Source organism: Grus americana, chromosome 7 (genome assembly GCF_028858705.1).
Source record: "Grus americana isolate bGruAme1 chromosome 7, bGruAme1.mat, whole genome shotgun sequence".
Lineage (NCBI taxonomy): Eukaryota > Metazoa > Chordata > Aves > Gruiformes > Gruidae > Grus > Grus americana.
Window position 1 is genome coordinate 34,015,444 of NC_072858.1, and position 15,900 is coordinate 34,031,343.

Sequence of the window (15,900 nt, forward strand, 5' to 3'; positions counted from 1 at the left end):
TCACCACCCTCACAGTAAAGTATTTCTTAAGCTTATGCTTTTTAAAGAAAATCATCGTAGCCTATGACAAAAGTGTAACTGAACACACACTTCAAGAGACAGGCCTGTGTTGGCTGTAGAAGCATTATGTGGGAACTCATGAATTTCCAGAGCAGCTCTAGTACACGACATAGTGTAAACAAACCAGAAAAAAAGTCTGGGCTAGGATCCATTTTCCCAACAAAAAAATCATCTCACGAGAAGATATGACCCATCAGTGTGTTCTCTGAGCATATCATATTGGGCAGACACAAGCTGGCACAGACTCAACACACTCGAGACAACAGCTTGCTTTACTCGCCAGCTAATAAATAATCAGTTCAGGTGGCAGAATTCTGTGCTAGACATGCAGAGTACTGGTTTAAACTTTATTAATGGTGGAATCAGAAAGGAGGATTAGGGCAGAAGAAGAATTTTGAGTTTTGAAAAAACACTTCCTTTTAAAGAGTCAACCAAAAAGCCCACCCCACCCATACAATGAAGAAATATTTAATAAACAAATCTATGAAACTTATATTGCAGAGTCAAAAAGTTGAATGTAATGCAAAGTTTTCTAAGAGCCCATGAAATATTAATTCAATCCCTTTATGGAAATTTGTTACAGTACAGTCTTTAATTACATGATCATGGATATTATTTCCATAAATATGGTCTCATTCAAATTCACATAAAAGGAGGAAATTAGAAGTGAGCAGGTAATTGTGGGACTGTTTTTGCCCAAACACGTGAATGCTTGTCTTTTGAATCTGGGAAAAACAAAGCTTCTCCAGAATGACCCTCAACTCTCTTTTAATTTCAGAACTTAAAAAAATTTAATTTGCAATTTTTTTCTGCCATGATCTAGGATTACATTTACAAAAAAATAATTGAGAATTAAGAAATCTTGAGTAGAATCTGTCAGTTTAAAACAGTACCTGATAGTAGTGACAGGGTAGAACATGATACACATGTTCAAATGGAGAAAGACACGTATGAAAACCTCCAGTAATCATTATCTCTATATTATAGTTGTGTTCAGGCATCCAAACAAGTTTAGATGTCCAATGTGCAAAAATATTGTGGGAAACATATAATAAGTGCATGTGTTAAAGAAGTAACCAACTCAGACAACAGAATTAAAAAACACAAAGCACATATATTCCTATTTTACAAAAAAAATGAAACTAGGCTCTGTCGTTTCTCTTTTGAAAGTACTGTACCTGATTACCAAGGTGAATTTTTTTAATTCTTATTTTTGTTTAAACTTTACCTTGCCAAAGGCCGTCTGGCTCTGTTAACAGCCTCAAGATCTGCATAGCGGAGATCTAGTTGGCAGCCCACCAGAATGACAGGTGTGCGAGGACAGAAGTGCTTGATTTCTTGATACCACATCGTTTTCACATGATTCAGGGAATTAGGATTAGCAATTGAAAAGCACAGAACAACTACATCAGACCTAGAAAAGCAACAAGAAAATACGCAATTAAAAGCCAACAAACATGCTTTTTGCTGCAGCTTCACCTATTTTCATCACTCCAACTTAAAGCTACTCCACTCTACACTTTGAAAAATGCATTGACACCCAGATGTCAGACTACGTGTTGTTTGTGCAGAGGTTTGATAGAAGCTACACACTGCACCACAAAAGCATGGGAGCACAAATCCACATATGTAGGAAGCACTGCCCCTCTATGCCAAGAGATGGTCCCTGCACGTATGAACAGAGCCCTAAGAAGAGAGGTAGGGCTTGCCATTCTCTGCTTTTACACTACAGTTATTCACAGGCTGTCATTGCTCAAGAAATAATTCTGTTGACTGGACACCTAAATTGCAATTCAAAGATCATTGGTGCTTAGGAATAAGAAAGGAGTTATGCAAGACTTCTGTACAGCCACACCAGCAGACACTGATCACTTCTGAGCTTGTCAGGGAAAAAAAACATTATTGCACTGTTTGAGATACTGAGGTGGTCTCCTTTGCAATGCACTTTGCACAGCAATTCTCTAACATCTTTAATAAATAACTTGTTAGAAGGGCAAATAACTGCTGAATGACCACTTCTACAATACAAGCAAAAACAAACATGACGATGAAAGTAAGGTCAGTAAAGTGTAGAATAGGACAGTGTCTTAAATCAGAGTAAGCATGACAATATTTGCAGGCTTTTAAAGGTTTTAAGAAAACAAGAAGTACTTTGCTAAATAAAATTGCTTTATAAACTGTAAGTATGAGGATTAAGGTTGACAGCTCATCCACTAAACCACTATCTAATTCTTGTCAGAGCTAGCACCCTAAGGCAGAGAAATGCTTGAATACTTGTCTCAGGGCATTCCTAACTTGGGGCGATTTCATTATTTATAAACTGGGATGGGATGTTACAAAGCAGTTCTTGAGCTCTTGGGTCTCTCATGGGAAAAAAAAGAAAAGAAGAAAAAAAGTTGAACTGAAACTCAAGAAAAATTGAGGGGAAGGGACATTTTGAGGAGGCAAGTTATTGCTACAGAATTGTCAGCAGGATAAGCTCAGCAATACCATGTCTGTCTCGCTTCTATTATTCTTCAATTTAGCACAAATGTGTTGTGTCTGCAGTTTGTGTAATGTATAGAGCAGCAGTAGTGAATCTTAACATTCACCTTTTAAATAATGAAATACCTCCTCAGTACTGCTGCTTTCTACATTTCACTGAGGGCACAGATACATCCAGCAAGACTGTTTCTAAAGATAGCTGCATACAAGTACTGCTGTGAGCATAAATTTAATGCAAGAGAAATGCTCCTGCTCCAGGTTTGTATCTTATATAAACTGCAACACATCTGTCATATCTAGAAACAAGGCCTTTTTGAACTGGGAAATTATCTACTAAATAGCAAAGTGGTAAGCAGCTAACACACTGGTCTTCTACACAACTGAAGCAAACACCCTCTAAACTCAAACTTGCTCTATTCAAGGTCACATAAGAGTAAAACCTAAGCCCCAGCAGACATTTGCTTAGCTCCCAGAAAGGAGAAATCAATGTACGGCTAAGATTAAAAAAATAATATTGTGTTACACATTCTAATCTGGTCAATTGTTTTTTAATTCAAGATCATCTGGGCTGCCGGAGAGGCAAGCGTTGGCTGTCTGGCTGGTCCTAACTATAACTAAGCATCTTAGAGAGACAGCCTGTCTTGCGTCTTTCAGAAATTAATACCTAAGCCAAGTAATTGCAGTCACGAGTATCCAAACCTCCTGACTCTACAGCCCACAAGACATCTCTCAGAAAACTAAAAGGAAACAGAGCTCCAGCAGGACTTCACAGGCAGGAGGTGACAACAGCTCCCCTGCGGCACTGCTGCTGACCGATGCTGGGCTGGCCACAGATCTGGGCTCCTGAGAAGAGCCAGTGATTATCTGTTTCATTGGACAGGACAGGTCCAGACTACCCAGCAGACTGGCCCCAGCACAGCCCTACATGTGTTACAGCCCATGCCAAGGGAGTCTCATGTTTTTGCCAGAGGCCTGTGGTTCTTGAGCAACTCATCACCTCTGACCTTCCCTGAGCGACCGAAAAACTGAGCTGGCAAAAGCTGGTTTCTTTACCCATAACTCACAGCACACATAGCATTGCATTTATGGGACATTTCCATCTTACTGCCTTACGAATGAAGTTAAAAACAGAATAAAGAGGTAAAAAAAATGTGATTTGCATATTATTTATCCTGTGTTAAAACCTGGACTTCCCTATAAAATGAATATCCTGAGAGTTCTGTACTGAACAGGGAGAAATAAACGGCCCTGTGCCATAAACAAGACGGATGGGAAATCACTGGGTAGTGACAGAGTTCACAGGCTGAACCAGCACTACAGCTGGGTCTGCTACTTCACAAAATACATCCACCTTACCATAATAAATTAAGTTTTCATTCAACTCATAAGCATGATTTGCACTATTAGTACAAACTGGAGACAGTAATATATGAGGAAGATTAACTGTCTAAATAATACTGTGAACATTTGGGGAAAACTGTCCTTTGGAAACTTTAATTAAAATACCTACAATTCCTTTTAATGTCAAAGGCACATTTACAACTTGCTAATGCCTCGATATGAAGTTTGGTTTGACATTTATTCATAAAAGCCAGAACCTGTCGGGTTAAAATAATGCATTAATATTTCCCAAACATTAAAAATTTACCAATGCTATTTTAATATTCTCAGGGAACATAAAAGGGTAGGATTTAAGAAAAAACTAAACAAATTTATTGCCATTTTTGTGCAGTTTGGTTACTTAGAGAACAGGAAAGGATGAATCAGGTTCACTTCTGCTTTCTTCTTTCTCTCTGCAGCAATATATTCACAAATACAAGCTGCTTCTTTCTAAAAAGAAATTTCATAACCATCTCCCAGTAAAATTCAGGATTGATTCAAGAAACATTTCCATAGACTTGAATACCAAAAGTGCTTTAGAACTTTTCCATCACATTCCTCCTAGAGCACCATCCAGTTGAGACGGGCAATAGATAAGGCGCTGTGTGCATCCACCTTTGTTAAATACAACAAAAGCATATGATTACACTTGCTGCATATACTGATGTTTGATACTGAAGTATCACAAGAAACAAAGATAAGTATTACAAATAACTCAGCAAAGAGAAACAGTAGCTTTGCTATCCAACACATTGTATTGTGTTGGATACAGAGGACATTCAGCGATACATGTTGGAAACAACTGATTTATTCTTACATTCTGCTTTTCATAGGTTTATCAGAAGAAATTGTGAATCATCTACTCATATTATTTGAAACATCTGAACATACTTAAGTATAACCAAAACTCATAACTTCTGTGTGATTTGCTCTAGCGTATGATCAACTACCAGTGAAACACTCCGCATCACCAATGTAAGAAAACAGGTTTCTTTCTACTCACTGGGTCTCCAAACAGGGGAGAACACAATGTAGACTTGTGGGACTCAGCAGGTGGAAAAGGGGAAGAGATTCTCTCAGCTGCAGGCAAATCAACCACCACTCGCATGTTTGTCACTTCCTGGCTGACCTGGCTCCTGCGTTGGAGTCTCACATTAAAGCGTAAGAGCAGCGTAAGAGCACTTCAGACACTCCCCTTGGAGTCACAGAAGTAATTCTTAATGCAAAACACACACATCTAAAGTCAGCCCAGCTTCATTTAAACATAGTTATGGCCTGTCTATAGGAGAATTCTGTGGGCAAAGAAAGAACCTTACCACCATTCCGAGAAGCAACCCATCTACCTAACATAGGTATTACTTCAATGCATTCAGTGATATTTTCCCAAACTTGGATAAGAAGAATTTTTGATGGAAGCAACTACCCCTTTTTAGATTTCAGAGAATGAGAAGAAACTCTCTAGACAACCAAATCTCTGACAGGAATCAGCACATGGGGTGCTGCCATCCTGTGAGCTCCTAGTGTGTGAGTTAGGAACTCTATCAGATGTACACAGAGCAGCCCAAGTCACTGCCGACAAGCAAGCAGTATAGCACTGACAAAGACAAGACAACTTAAATTATCAACCTTGGGCTTCAGCAGTAGTCAAGCTACAGGTAACTGCTGTAACCATCTGGAAGTTACTCTGCAATCACTACAATCAGAAACCTGTGAGGTGGGGGAGCTAATATACTGCTTTTTCTATGTAACAAGCCTTTCTGATGGAGCTGCTAGAAGCACCAGATAAGTTAATGTTTTCTAACTACAGCTGTTTTGTGTAACAGAGCACTCCATTGGTTTGGGACTGAGATTTTGAAAGACGCATCTACTTACATGCTATGTGTGTTCCAGAGCTGGTGTAACGAGCTGTACTGCAGATGTACCTATGCACCACATTGCTGATCCATCTCTCAATGAGAAATTGCTACATATTTTCCATCTTCCTTAATACTCATATTTTAGACAGAACTTCAAGGAAACAGCAAGATCAAATGGTATCTCATATATTGCATGCAAGTGTGTTTAAAAGTTCAATGTTTCCTAGTCTGAATCTAGAGTTATAAACTGTGGTGCAGAAACAGGCTGCCTTCTGAAGTGTACACACTGCATTACCTAGGAAGAAGTTGTTCCCTCTAGTTTATAATTTACAGGTTACTGGGTAAAACTGCTGCATGCAAGAATTGCTGCTCATGTGTAAGGGGCATCATTTGCCATATAGTCATGGAATAATACTGCTGGGTTTGAAAAGGGGAAGAAATAAAGCTGTGAGGAACACAGAATGCAAAGAGGAGATTTCTCTGATCTGGAAATCAATGCAGGGGGTGGGGAAAGAGGAAAAGGAGGAAGATTGAACTGTACTGCTGTGCTACGTTCTCTTCTTTCTAGAGGACAGCTCAAAAGTACATATTTTGTTTCAAAAAAACTTAAACGAGATCCAAGAGTTAAATTTGCATTAATAGACTTGGGGGGCGAACCGGTAGATTTCTCCTGCTACAGTCTTTATTTTTCCCTATTTTTAGATATCAGCTGTCTCTCAGAAGCAAGGTTGAAGTAAGGGAGTCTATTAGAATTTTACAGAGCAAACAATTTGGTAGAGGTTCATCCAAATTGTTAGACTCTATTGACTTTACCAGAACAGTTAATCCTTAGACATTTATTTATCAATAAAAATTTTTGCTTTGCTTTTACTCCTTCTGTCCTCATTTTTTTTCTCTACACGCTTCCCGTAATTTTCCCAAGGTTCCTCAGAGACTGCTGAACTTATCTGACTGAGACCCAAATTTGACAAGAGCTGTCTCTAGTGTCCACCTGCAGAGTCCTTCAACCACCTGAAAGAAAAGATTGTGCAGAGCAGCAGCCTGAGTGCAAGTACCAGCTCCCAAGTTCCAAACACAGTACGTTCAGGCGGTAAAAGGCCATCTAAGAATGAAATTGAGACTCTCATTTGTGGCTGAACAAAACCCTGCTACATCTCCATGTTAATCCAGATACATTTTGAAGAGAGAGATTCACTCAGTTATACAACATTTTTCATGCATGCATCTCACTGAGCTGAAAGAAAAATTGTGCAGATAAGCAAGGCTGATAATGTTTTAAGTGGACTCAGTTTTTAGTAAATGCATTTGCAGCCATCACATGAAATGAGAAGAAATTCATTAAGTGACGGGTGAGCATAACAAAATGACCTGAAGACACAGGACTTATATGCATACACTCAAAACAGATGGGAGGCTAGGAAAACTAAAATGCAGGGAGTGCCTGGCATGTGAAGAACTGAAGACATCCAGGTAAGGCAGGGCAAGACCATGCAGTGCCCTGGACGTGAGCAGGAGAATCAATTAGTTCTATACTTTACCGATAGTAGTGAAGCTTCTTAAGTACTGGTGTAATGTGCGAAACTGTCAAAATGCCCTGAAATATATTCAGATTTTGTGGTGAGTAGCATGCAGATCTATTTCTAAAACTTCTGTAATGTCATTTTTAGTAGGAAACAACAGTAAGAAAAAGAAAAAGCTACCTTTAAGAAAATTGCATATTTCAAGACTGTGCTTCAAAAGTGGAAAGAGCTTTCCCATACATTCCTTACAAACAATACATCATTCTGAAATGTTAAGTATTTTAAAATCTGTTCTATTTCCTTTGAGGTACTCATGGGAAAACAGTGGTGCATTTACAGAGAATGACAAAAAAATGTTTTTGTATCACAAAGAATGATTAAAAAATCTCATTTTCCATTGCAGAAACCTGTAAGAGCGACTCTCATTGTACACATGCCTGACCAGCAATAGTTCTAAAAAGAATGGCATCACGTGGAACAATGTAACAACAGGAAAACAGTTTTATTTTTAACTTAAAGGACTGCTTACACAGTCTTGGAATTTGGTTCATTTCATTGCTGGCTATAAGAAGTAAATTCACCCATAGTTATGGTTCAGCATTTGCATATAAAAATTCCATCTTAGTGCTAAATAGAACTTTGCAGTTGAAACAGGCTGCCTGCAAGGTATCCTAGCATGATTCTGGGCCAAATTTTGCCAGTAGACTCAGTGAAATTCTCTTTGGAATCAGGTATGTTTGCCGTATACACATCCACCATAACATGCCACTACGTGCCTTTTTTCTTTCCCTGGAGCAGAGATCACAATTACTGCATTTCTAACGCAGGAACAAAAATTCGATGATAAATAGAATTCTAGAGCCAGTTAATTGACGCTGAAATACTGAAATATTCTGTGTATCATATGCAAAGTTGGGGTTTATAGAAGTAAGACACAAAGCCTGAACACCAAATCAGTGGAGAAGGATGAAAGAAAATGATAGAGGAAGAGAAGGTACAGGGCTTGCTGGAACATATCTGATCAACCCAAGGCAAACACCAAAACTCACAATATCATACAAAGGGACTGATAAGAATACAACTAAAAATGCTTTTGTAAGACATATCAGCTGACTTGAAATAAATTAATGAGAAATAAATTCACAAAACAATGGAGAAACCAGAAACATAGGGAAAGGTGGGCTTTTCAAGCTTATTTCTGTTATTGTAAGGAGGCAGCTTAGAGATGAGAAGTACATGCTATCTCTCTACACAGAACCAATTAACCTTCAAAGATACTGCATAAGAATAAATAAAAGAAGAAATGAACCCTTTCCTTACTCCTGGCCCCATTCTCCAAAAAAACCCATGAACCAATGATCAATCAGAAAAACATTAAGTTTAAAAGAAGAAAAGATTTAGTTAAAACATCATTTGAAGCAACATGTTTAGAAGAATAAAATTATTTCAAGGTAGGGATGGAAAAGAAAAAAAGAAAAAAGTAAAAGGAAGATCCAAAGCCAGGTCCCAAAATTCAGTAAAAGCATGATTCCTTATAATACGGACGAACACAGAGAGGAAGCCAGGGGCAAGATAAAAATGGAGGTAAAAATCCAGAGAAGATGAAAGAATGATAGGGTCTAATTTGCATCCTGTATGAGAGTGACTTCAGAAGTCACAGAAGACTTGAAAACTGAGCATTAACAGATGCTAGATGCATCTCTTTTTTGGGGGAGAAAAATATGGACTTTCATATTTTTCGCTTGCTTTGGGCTATCACCAAAACCAGCCTCCTCCTCTTTTTTTCTTTTAAAAAAAAAAAAAAAAGTCAAATTTTAACTGGCAAGTTGATGTCACAAAGAAATTGATAAGAACTCAGTTTAAAACAGTTACATCTGGTTGTGCAGAGTGGTTTCCATATTCTGACATACATATGAGGAAATCTAGACTGAGATCCTGAGACCCTTGGAGTAGAAAACAGCTCAAGAAATCCACCTAGTGAATTATTTCTTTGTGAATAGGTGCTAAGATCAAGATTTTGATGGAAAGTCACTTCCAAGGTTTAGTTTCCAAAAGATTTTGATGTTGCTTTGCAGTCTTTTAGGACAGAGCCCAAATGCCTTCTTTCCACCCAGCCACTCAGCCACTGACTTAGGAGACCAAGGAAAAATGGAAAATTATGTAATACCACAAATAACATTTGATAGAAACTTTTTCACCACAGTCAAGGAAGGCTTAAAACATTACAGGTGTCTCTATTATAGATAGATTACATACATGTCAAGTTGAGCCTCAGACCCCACCAACAGTCATTTGGCATGTACCTTTTTAAAAAAGGAAGGATTCCTAACAGCAATTCCATTCCAACCTCTTTCTACTCACAATATGGAACCACGGTACAGAGAAGAAAGTAGTAGATCTGCATTAATTTGACTAGTTTAAGTATATAAAGCATATACTTTCCCATTGTCTGAGTGAAAAAGCCTCAAATGTTAATGACGAAAGAAGAAAAAACTAATGCATACAGACACCACACTGGAATAAACCTACTTAAGAATGCTATCTCTCTGTGAACCTCTCTGCTTATTCTAGTGTTTCTTGAGGCTGGCCTGAGTCAAACTCAAAAGAGAAAAAAATCATAAGAAATATGAAAAAAAAAAAGTTTTTTACAGAAGTTCTTCAGGATTGCTTGATGAAGAACCTGAATAGCTTATAAACCACTGTAAAGTAGATGGGGAAGCTCTGAAATTCTGGTATTTGAAGACGATTCAAAGATACTGCATATCACTTTTTGTGGCAGCAAATCATAGCAAAAGGATGCAGCCAAGGTTAGCGACATCCAAAAACAACTGGATTCTCCATCAGCTGGCCCTTTGCTAACAAAGCAAAAGACTATCTTGTATCTGTTAAATGCTATTGCTGTGAAAACACATCTCTGATGATCCCCTCCAACCCACCAGTAAATGGCTTGTAAGGCGTGTGGAAGGTGGGGAATTATTGTCACATAAAACCAAGGATGGCAAGACTGCAGGAAAAAGTGTGGGCTTTCATTCAAAGCACTTCTGAAACCTTTGACGTTCTCTGAAGAAAGGTAAGGAGCTTGGGGCGTATTCTCGGCTTAGGCATGGACAACGAGTGACAGAGGGCACTGATCTAACTAAATGCAAACTGAGTAACTCTGCGAAGATGCCCACCTCCCCCTAATTTGCTGAATGCAAATACCATTTTACATCAAAGCTACTTGGGTTTTGTTTTTATAGAAATATCATCACCATTGTCCTTTAAGAAAAAGAAACAGAAAACAAAACAACCCTAAAGAGATCAGTGGAAGTCTTCAAATATCAGTGATAAACCCCTATTCTCATGGACCCTTTTCAGCAGTGTTCAAAAGGTATACTTCTATGGATTCAATTACATTGAAGTAACTGGTTAAGGGAATTGTAATCACACAGAAAAAGATGAATGCATGCATTCCTCTGTGTGCATACAATACCCACAAGGCTTATAAAAATCCATTCACAACAGGGGAAATACTCTAACCATATTTTGTAAGAGGCTCTGTCAGCAGTCTCACAGCAAGGCTCATTCATATTGGTAAGTCACGAGGAAAAAGCTGTTTTCTGTCCATGTTGTAGAACAGATTTTGTTTGGTCTACAGCTCATATTTAAGTTGCAAGTAAATAAATCATCCTGGCTGAATTAGCTGACAAACCACATCCATGGTATTGAGAATAAATATTTGATTGGGACTAAATTAACTCTTTGCAGATTTGTGCTCATGTTCATACATACTAGAGCTGCACGTATAACAAACTAGAATATATAGGATATTAATCAAATTGTAGTCAAACATGTTTACCTGAAAAAAAATAAAAAAGAAAAGGATGTAAAACAAAAAAAAAGTGCAAGCCAGTCTTTTTCCCATTCTGCTTTTAGAATTAGTTAACACAATGACATGTTGACACTCATTCAAAACCAGATTGGACAGGAAGATAGAAGATAGTTAATCCTGGCAAGTTGAAATGTAAATGAAGATGTTTTCATCTCTTTACACACACAATTTTGTGCCTCACAGGGAAACTGGTACATAACAACAACTTGAGCTTTATATGAAGTTCCCACCTTATTTGCAGGTTTTGAGAACACAATAACACTGAGACTAGATTGTTATTAAACAGAGAGGTCACTAGGAGCTGGAAATCAATACATTAATCATAACAAAGACATTGTCATTTTACATTTTGGAGTGATTTTGCATCAAATGAAATCCTGTGGGACAATATCAACAACTGACTGTTTGGCATCACACAGTGCTTCCAAAACTAAAGCACACACTCTAGTTTAAGGAAAAAAACCCATGTCATGCTATAAAACCGCAGCAAATATTTCCACAAGTCCCTCCAGGCACATCTCCCTCCCTCCCTCAAACTGTCAGAAACAGTTTTCCAAAGCTCCCGGAGGACTGTGATTATTAAACTAAATGGCACATAGCAGAATGCAAGCTGGAGCTCACTTTCCATATTCCCATTTTAAAGGATGGCAGTAGAAACATTAACTATTCCATCCTCAGTGGCATTCAAATACGTTTCTCTCTTTGTGTCACACAAAAATAGTGGAAAACACATTCCTTTTGTCATTGTCCTTTCATGCTTCTATCTGTGAAAACCAAAGAATTAAGAAGGATTTATCTTTGCTGCAAGTCCTATTAACTGTTCACCCTATCATCTATAGCATAACCTGTTTATGTAACATTTTGTAAAACTGTATGGAACAATCTTTTCCAATGAGCAGCAGGTGAATTAATGACCTGCTGGTTCGTGTTACAGCAAGTTTAGGACAATTAGAGGTCTTGGATGAAACAAGCCTTCCCCTGCACAAGGGGCATATGCATAACAAATTTTGAAGGGAACCAAAGGGTTATATTATTCTATGATCCTTCAGACAATCAGAAACATGGGACACTTGGAGGTGTAGCCTTGAGCAGTTTGGCATATAATACACCTCTCACTGTACTGCGAAATTTGACTCAGCTATGAGTAGACTGTATTTCAATGTACAGAGGTGATTTAAAATCCAATCCTATAAATGTGAACATTCAATGTTGGAAATCTCTTTTTAAAATGCTGACATAGATAAAATACTAAACAGTTGGTTTTAAATGGAACATTAAAACAATTAAGTACCTAATCAGTGCTTATAATTAGGAAATTTTACAATTGAAATTCTATTTATAATATAGTTTCTTTAGAGTTTGCAGTTTCTTTCTGCATTAACAGACTTGCAGAAAAACCACTAACAGAACAGCAGGTTTCCAGAATAGCCTTTTTAAGTTGATGAGGTTATAGCAAGCCTGATTCTACACAGGTTCAGTTTTACTAACATCACAAATGAATCACTGTGTTCATATGCTTAATCCCATGAGATCTCAAGTTATTCACATCCTCCTTGGTGTCTGTAGGATTAGAATCTAAGTATATTGTTTCCCCCCCTCTCCCATCCTGTCCGTAAACGTGGGATCAGAGTTCAGAACATGCCTGATTTTGTTCTCCTAATCTCTAGTAATCTTCTCAGTGACACAGTATCTGTTGCAGAATATCAGGAGGCCACATCAAAGAGGAACAGTTAGTGGAAATGTTAAGTTACATCCATATTTATCAAAGTAGGCTCCATATGCTGCAAATGGTAAAACAATACCTATCCACATACTCAAGTAGCACTGAATATTAAGGTCACTATTACCTTAAAGTCAGTAACTTTCCTCACTCACAAAGTTTATTTACAAATAGTACAGGTTGTGTTGTCTAAATGTGCTGCTACTTTAGCTCCTGACACAAAGTTCAAGGCAATTCATGACTCTGAAAACACAACTAAAACAGTGCTGTATACAAAGGACAGTTTGTACAAACTGCTGTACAGAGTTTGACAGTGTGAAAATTTAACTGGTGGATTCAACCAGCAGAACCCTCTCCAGGAGAATAAAAATGACAGTCATCCTTCAAAATCACTTGTTTCATCAGGTAGCACAGAGAGAAGGAAAACAGTAAGACAGCACATTTTGGAAACTGGGAATCCAAATCTGGGACAGACATTGTACAAAGCTGGAAAAAAAAAAGTATCTGTCTATGGAAGTTTGATCATCTGCAGTGACTGAAGCAAATATGAAAAGGATATGAAAAAGTTCAAGAAGGCGAAAAAACATGTGAGGACTGAGACCTTGCCCAAATGTCAGTTATGAAAACATCTGTCCAAAACCCATCTTAAGCTCAGTATTTGCCCAATACAGGTAATCTGTTCTCATTATATGTGTATTCAAATGCCTGTTACTCAGCTGTTCTGCTGTCTGTACTGACACAAGGCCAGATCTAATTACCATTAAACACAACAGAAAGACTATCATTGGCTTCAGTCCTTGTTGAAACTATGCTGAAGTTATATTATACATGCTAGAAAAATCTGGATTACATTCATTTTTAATTTTTTTTTTAATTTCCAGGGTTAATCGATTCACTAGCAGTCACTTGATATTTATAGAAGAAAAGCCTTTCCTTTCCGCAGCTTTAATTAAGAAAATACAGAACAGCCTCACTTTTCATGCAATTGTCTCTGCTCTCAAGAGGTTAGCTGCCCATTCAACATCACAGGTTTTAATAAAATAAATACTTCATTGAGTAGGAGTGATGTTTCCCAACATCTCTCCTAGTTAGTTGCATATTAGGCAATTATATTGTACACTCCTTATACAGTCAGGGAATGCTGATGTTCAATTTTGTAAAACTACAATCTTATTTTGGGGAATGTTCTTTAAAATTTGAAATAGGACAACAGTTGTTGACAGAGCTTACCAGGCTGTTCAAGGAAATGTAGCATAGTAAAACTATGCTGCTTTTTAAATATTTATATCTTTTTAATCCTTGCAGCAGATAATCCTCTTTGCAGTAGGCAGGAATATGAATACCCTTGATTGTTTTTAAGTCCTTGCTTTTCAAAATTAAGATTTGCAATTTTTTTCTGTCCTAAAATTTTACTACAAGTATTACTTAAAATTTTGCTTGAATCAATTTACCTTCCATAAGCAAAGCGCCTGTCTTTGTGGTGGTCCCCAAACGTATCCCACAGCCTGAGAGAAACACTCACTTCATCCACAACATCTCTTGAGCGTTCAAGAACCTAGAAGAGAACATACATAACATTCTCTTTCCCTCCATCAAACAAGTACATTTCTAATTCGCCCCATAAGAAGGTCCAAAGCATACTAGACCAAGAGTCCATCACATACAGTTTTCAGCAAATGCAGTATTTTATAAAACAGGAAGAATATACATCTTCCTAAAAATAGGTTTGATAAAAAAAAAGTTACTTTGGAATGAGAAACTCAGGGAGATTGAGTATCAGGCCACTGCTGCAGTAGAGACCGGGCATAAAATACTTGTGAGCTCATTGCTGCAGCCTGACAAAGCAAGGCTTGCCAGTAAATAATAGTACAACCTCACAGCATGTGCTCCTTACTTTGTACACCTGCAGTCCTTACCTCTTGGCAGACACGGTACTGATCAATGGCCCAGACAGTTGGTACATGGGTTGCCAGCAGCTGATACTGAGTCAAGGTTGTATTGCACGCTCTTGCACAAATTAGACGAGTCTTTCCCACTGCATTATCTCCAACCACCACACACTTGATAGTTTCAACGTTGGGTCTTTCGTAGTCCATGTCAGTGTCCATTTATCAAAAACTGTAACAAGACAGTTAAACTCGTTTTCTACTGCTGTGCAAAATCAATGCTATTTTGAACCAGAGCCTTCTATTTCCACTTCTTGAGAGATGCCCGAAGAGGAATAACTCTTCAGTAAAAGCTTGTAGTAAACTGTACCAAAGCAAGCTAGCCGTTCCTTTAAATACCACACAGTTATGCAAATGCACAGCTATTTTAACCACAGTTGGTTTATACTGTTCACATGCTATTTTCACTTTGGTTTCTGTAAACACAAGCCTGTTTGCAGAAGATAGATCTCGGTGAAACAAGGACAACTAGCACAAACTTACCTCTTGCTAATACTTTTTATGCCAAGAAGGAGAAAAGACTGGACATCAGTGGGTTTAACCTGAAGGATTCCAGTATAAACTTGCCTTCTGTAATCTTGCCCATTCAGGATTTGATTTAGGGTTGTCCAAACAATATTACTAACAGCAAGTCACACAGATGGTTTTAGTTCCATGCACACAATAAAACTGACTTGTAAGATGACTCCAGAGACCCAGTTCTCTACAAACCACAACTCCCATTATATCCTGCATGTATCACACACTCTTAATTTTCCAAGGAGAAGTTTGTACAGATCATGGACTGAAACGAAACCAAACAGCTCAGCAGGAACTTGCAAATATACTCATCTATATCTGCAAATTCTTTTTCACATGACAATGGAAATTGAAGAGAAGGAGACTTTTGACAATACTATCCTCATGGAAAGTTATTATCAAAAATATTTACTTAAGTATTCTACAGCAACATATTGAACAAATGTCTGGATGCGAATGTACGCTGGAAAAAATGGATATTTGAAAAACTAAAACAAACTCCTGCATGTTTACTACAGTCTGTCATTTTCATATAAAGGAATGT

At 37.8% G+C, this 15,900-nt stretch overlaps 1 protein-coding gene across 13 annotated transcripts in view; it reads right to left on the reverse strand.

Moving 5' to 3' along the window:
* The window catches only part of RHOBTB1 (Rho related BTB domain containing 1), a 140,383-nt gene that overhangs the window by 94,984 nt on the left and 29,499 nt on the right, over positions 1 to 15,900 (reverse strand). For 11 of the 13 annotated variants that reach the window (XR_008577941.1, XR_008577940.1, XR_008577942.1 and 8 more), the window contains 3 exons: positions 14,808 to 15,009; positions 14,343 to 14,446; positions 1,289 to 1,474 (listed from right to left, as the gene is read on the reverse strand). Coding sequence is in view for 7 of the 13 variants with exons in the window: in XM_054832588.1 (XP_054688563.1) it covers positions 1,289 to 1,474; positions 14,343 to 14,446; positions 14,808 to 14,999 (482 nt within the window). In the remaining 6 variants the exon portion in view is untranslated. Of the gene's footprint in view, positions 1 to 1,288; positions 1,475 to 4,927; positions 5,641 to 14,342; positions 14,447 to 14,807; positions 15,010 to 15,900 lie in introns of those variants that run through there. The other 2 variants (XM_054832590.1, XM_054832589.1) reach the window with 2 other exon arrangements.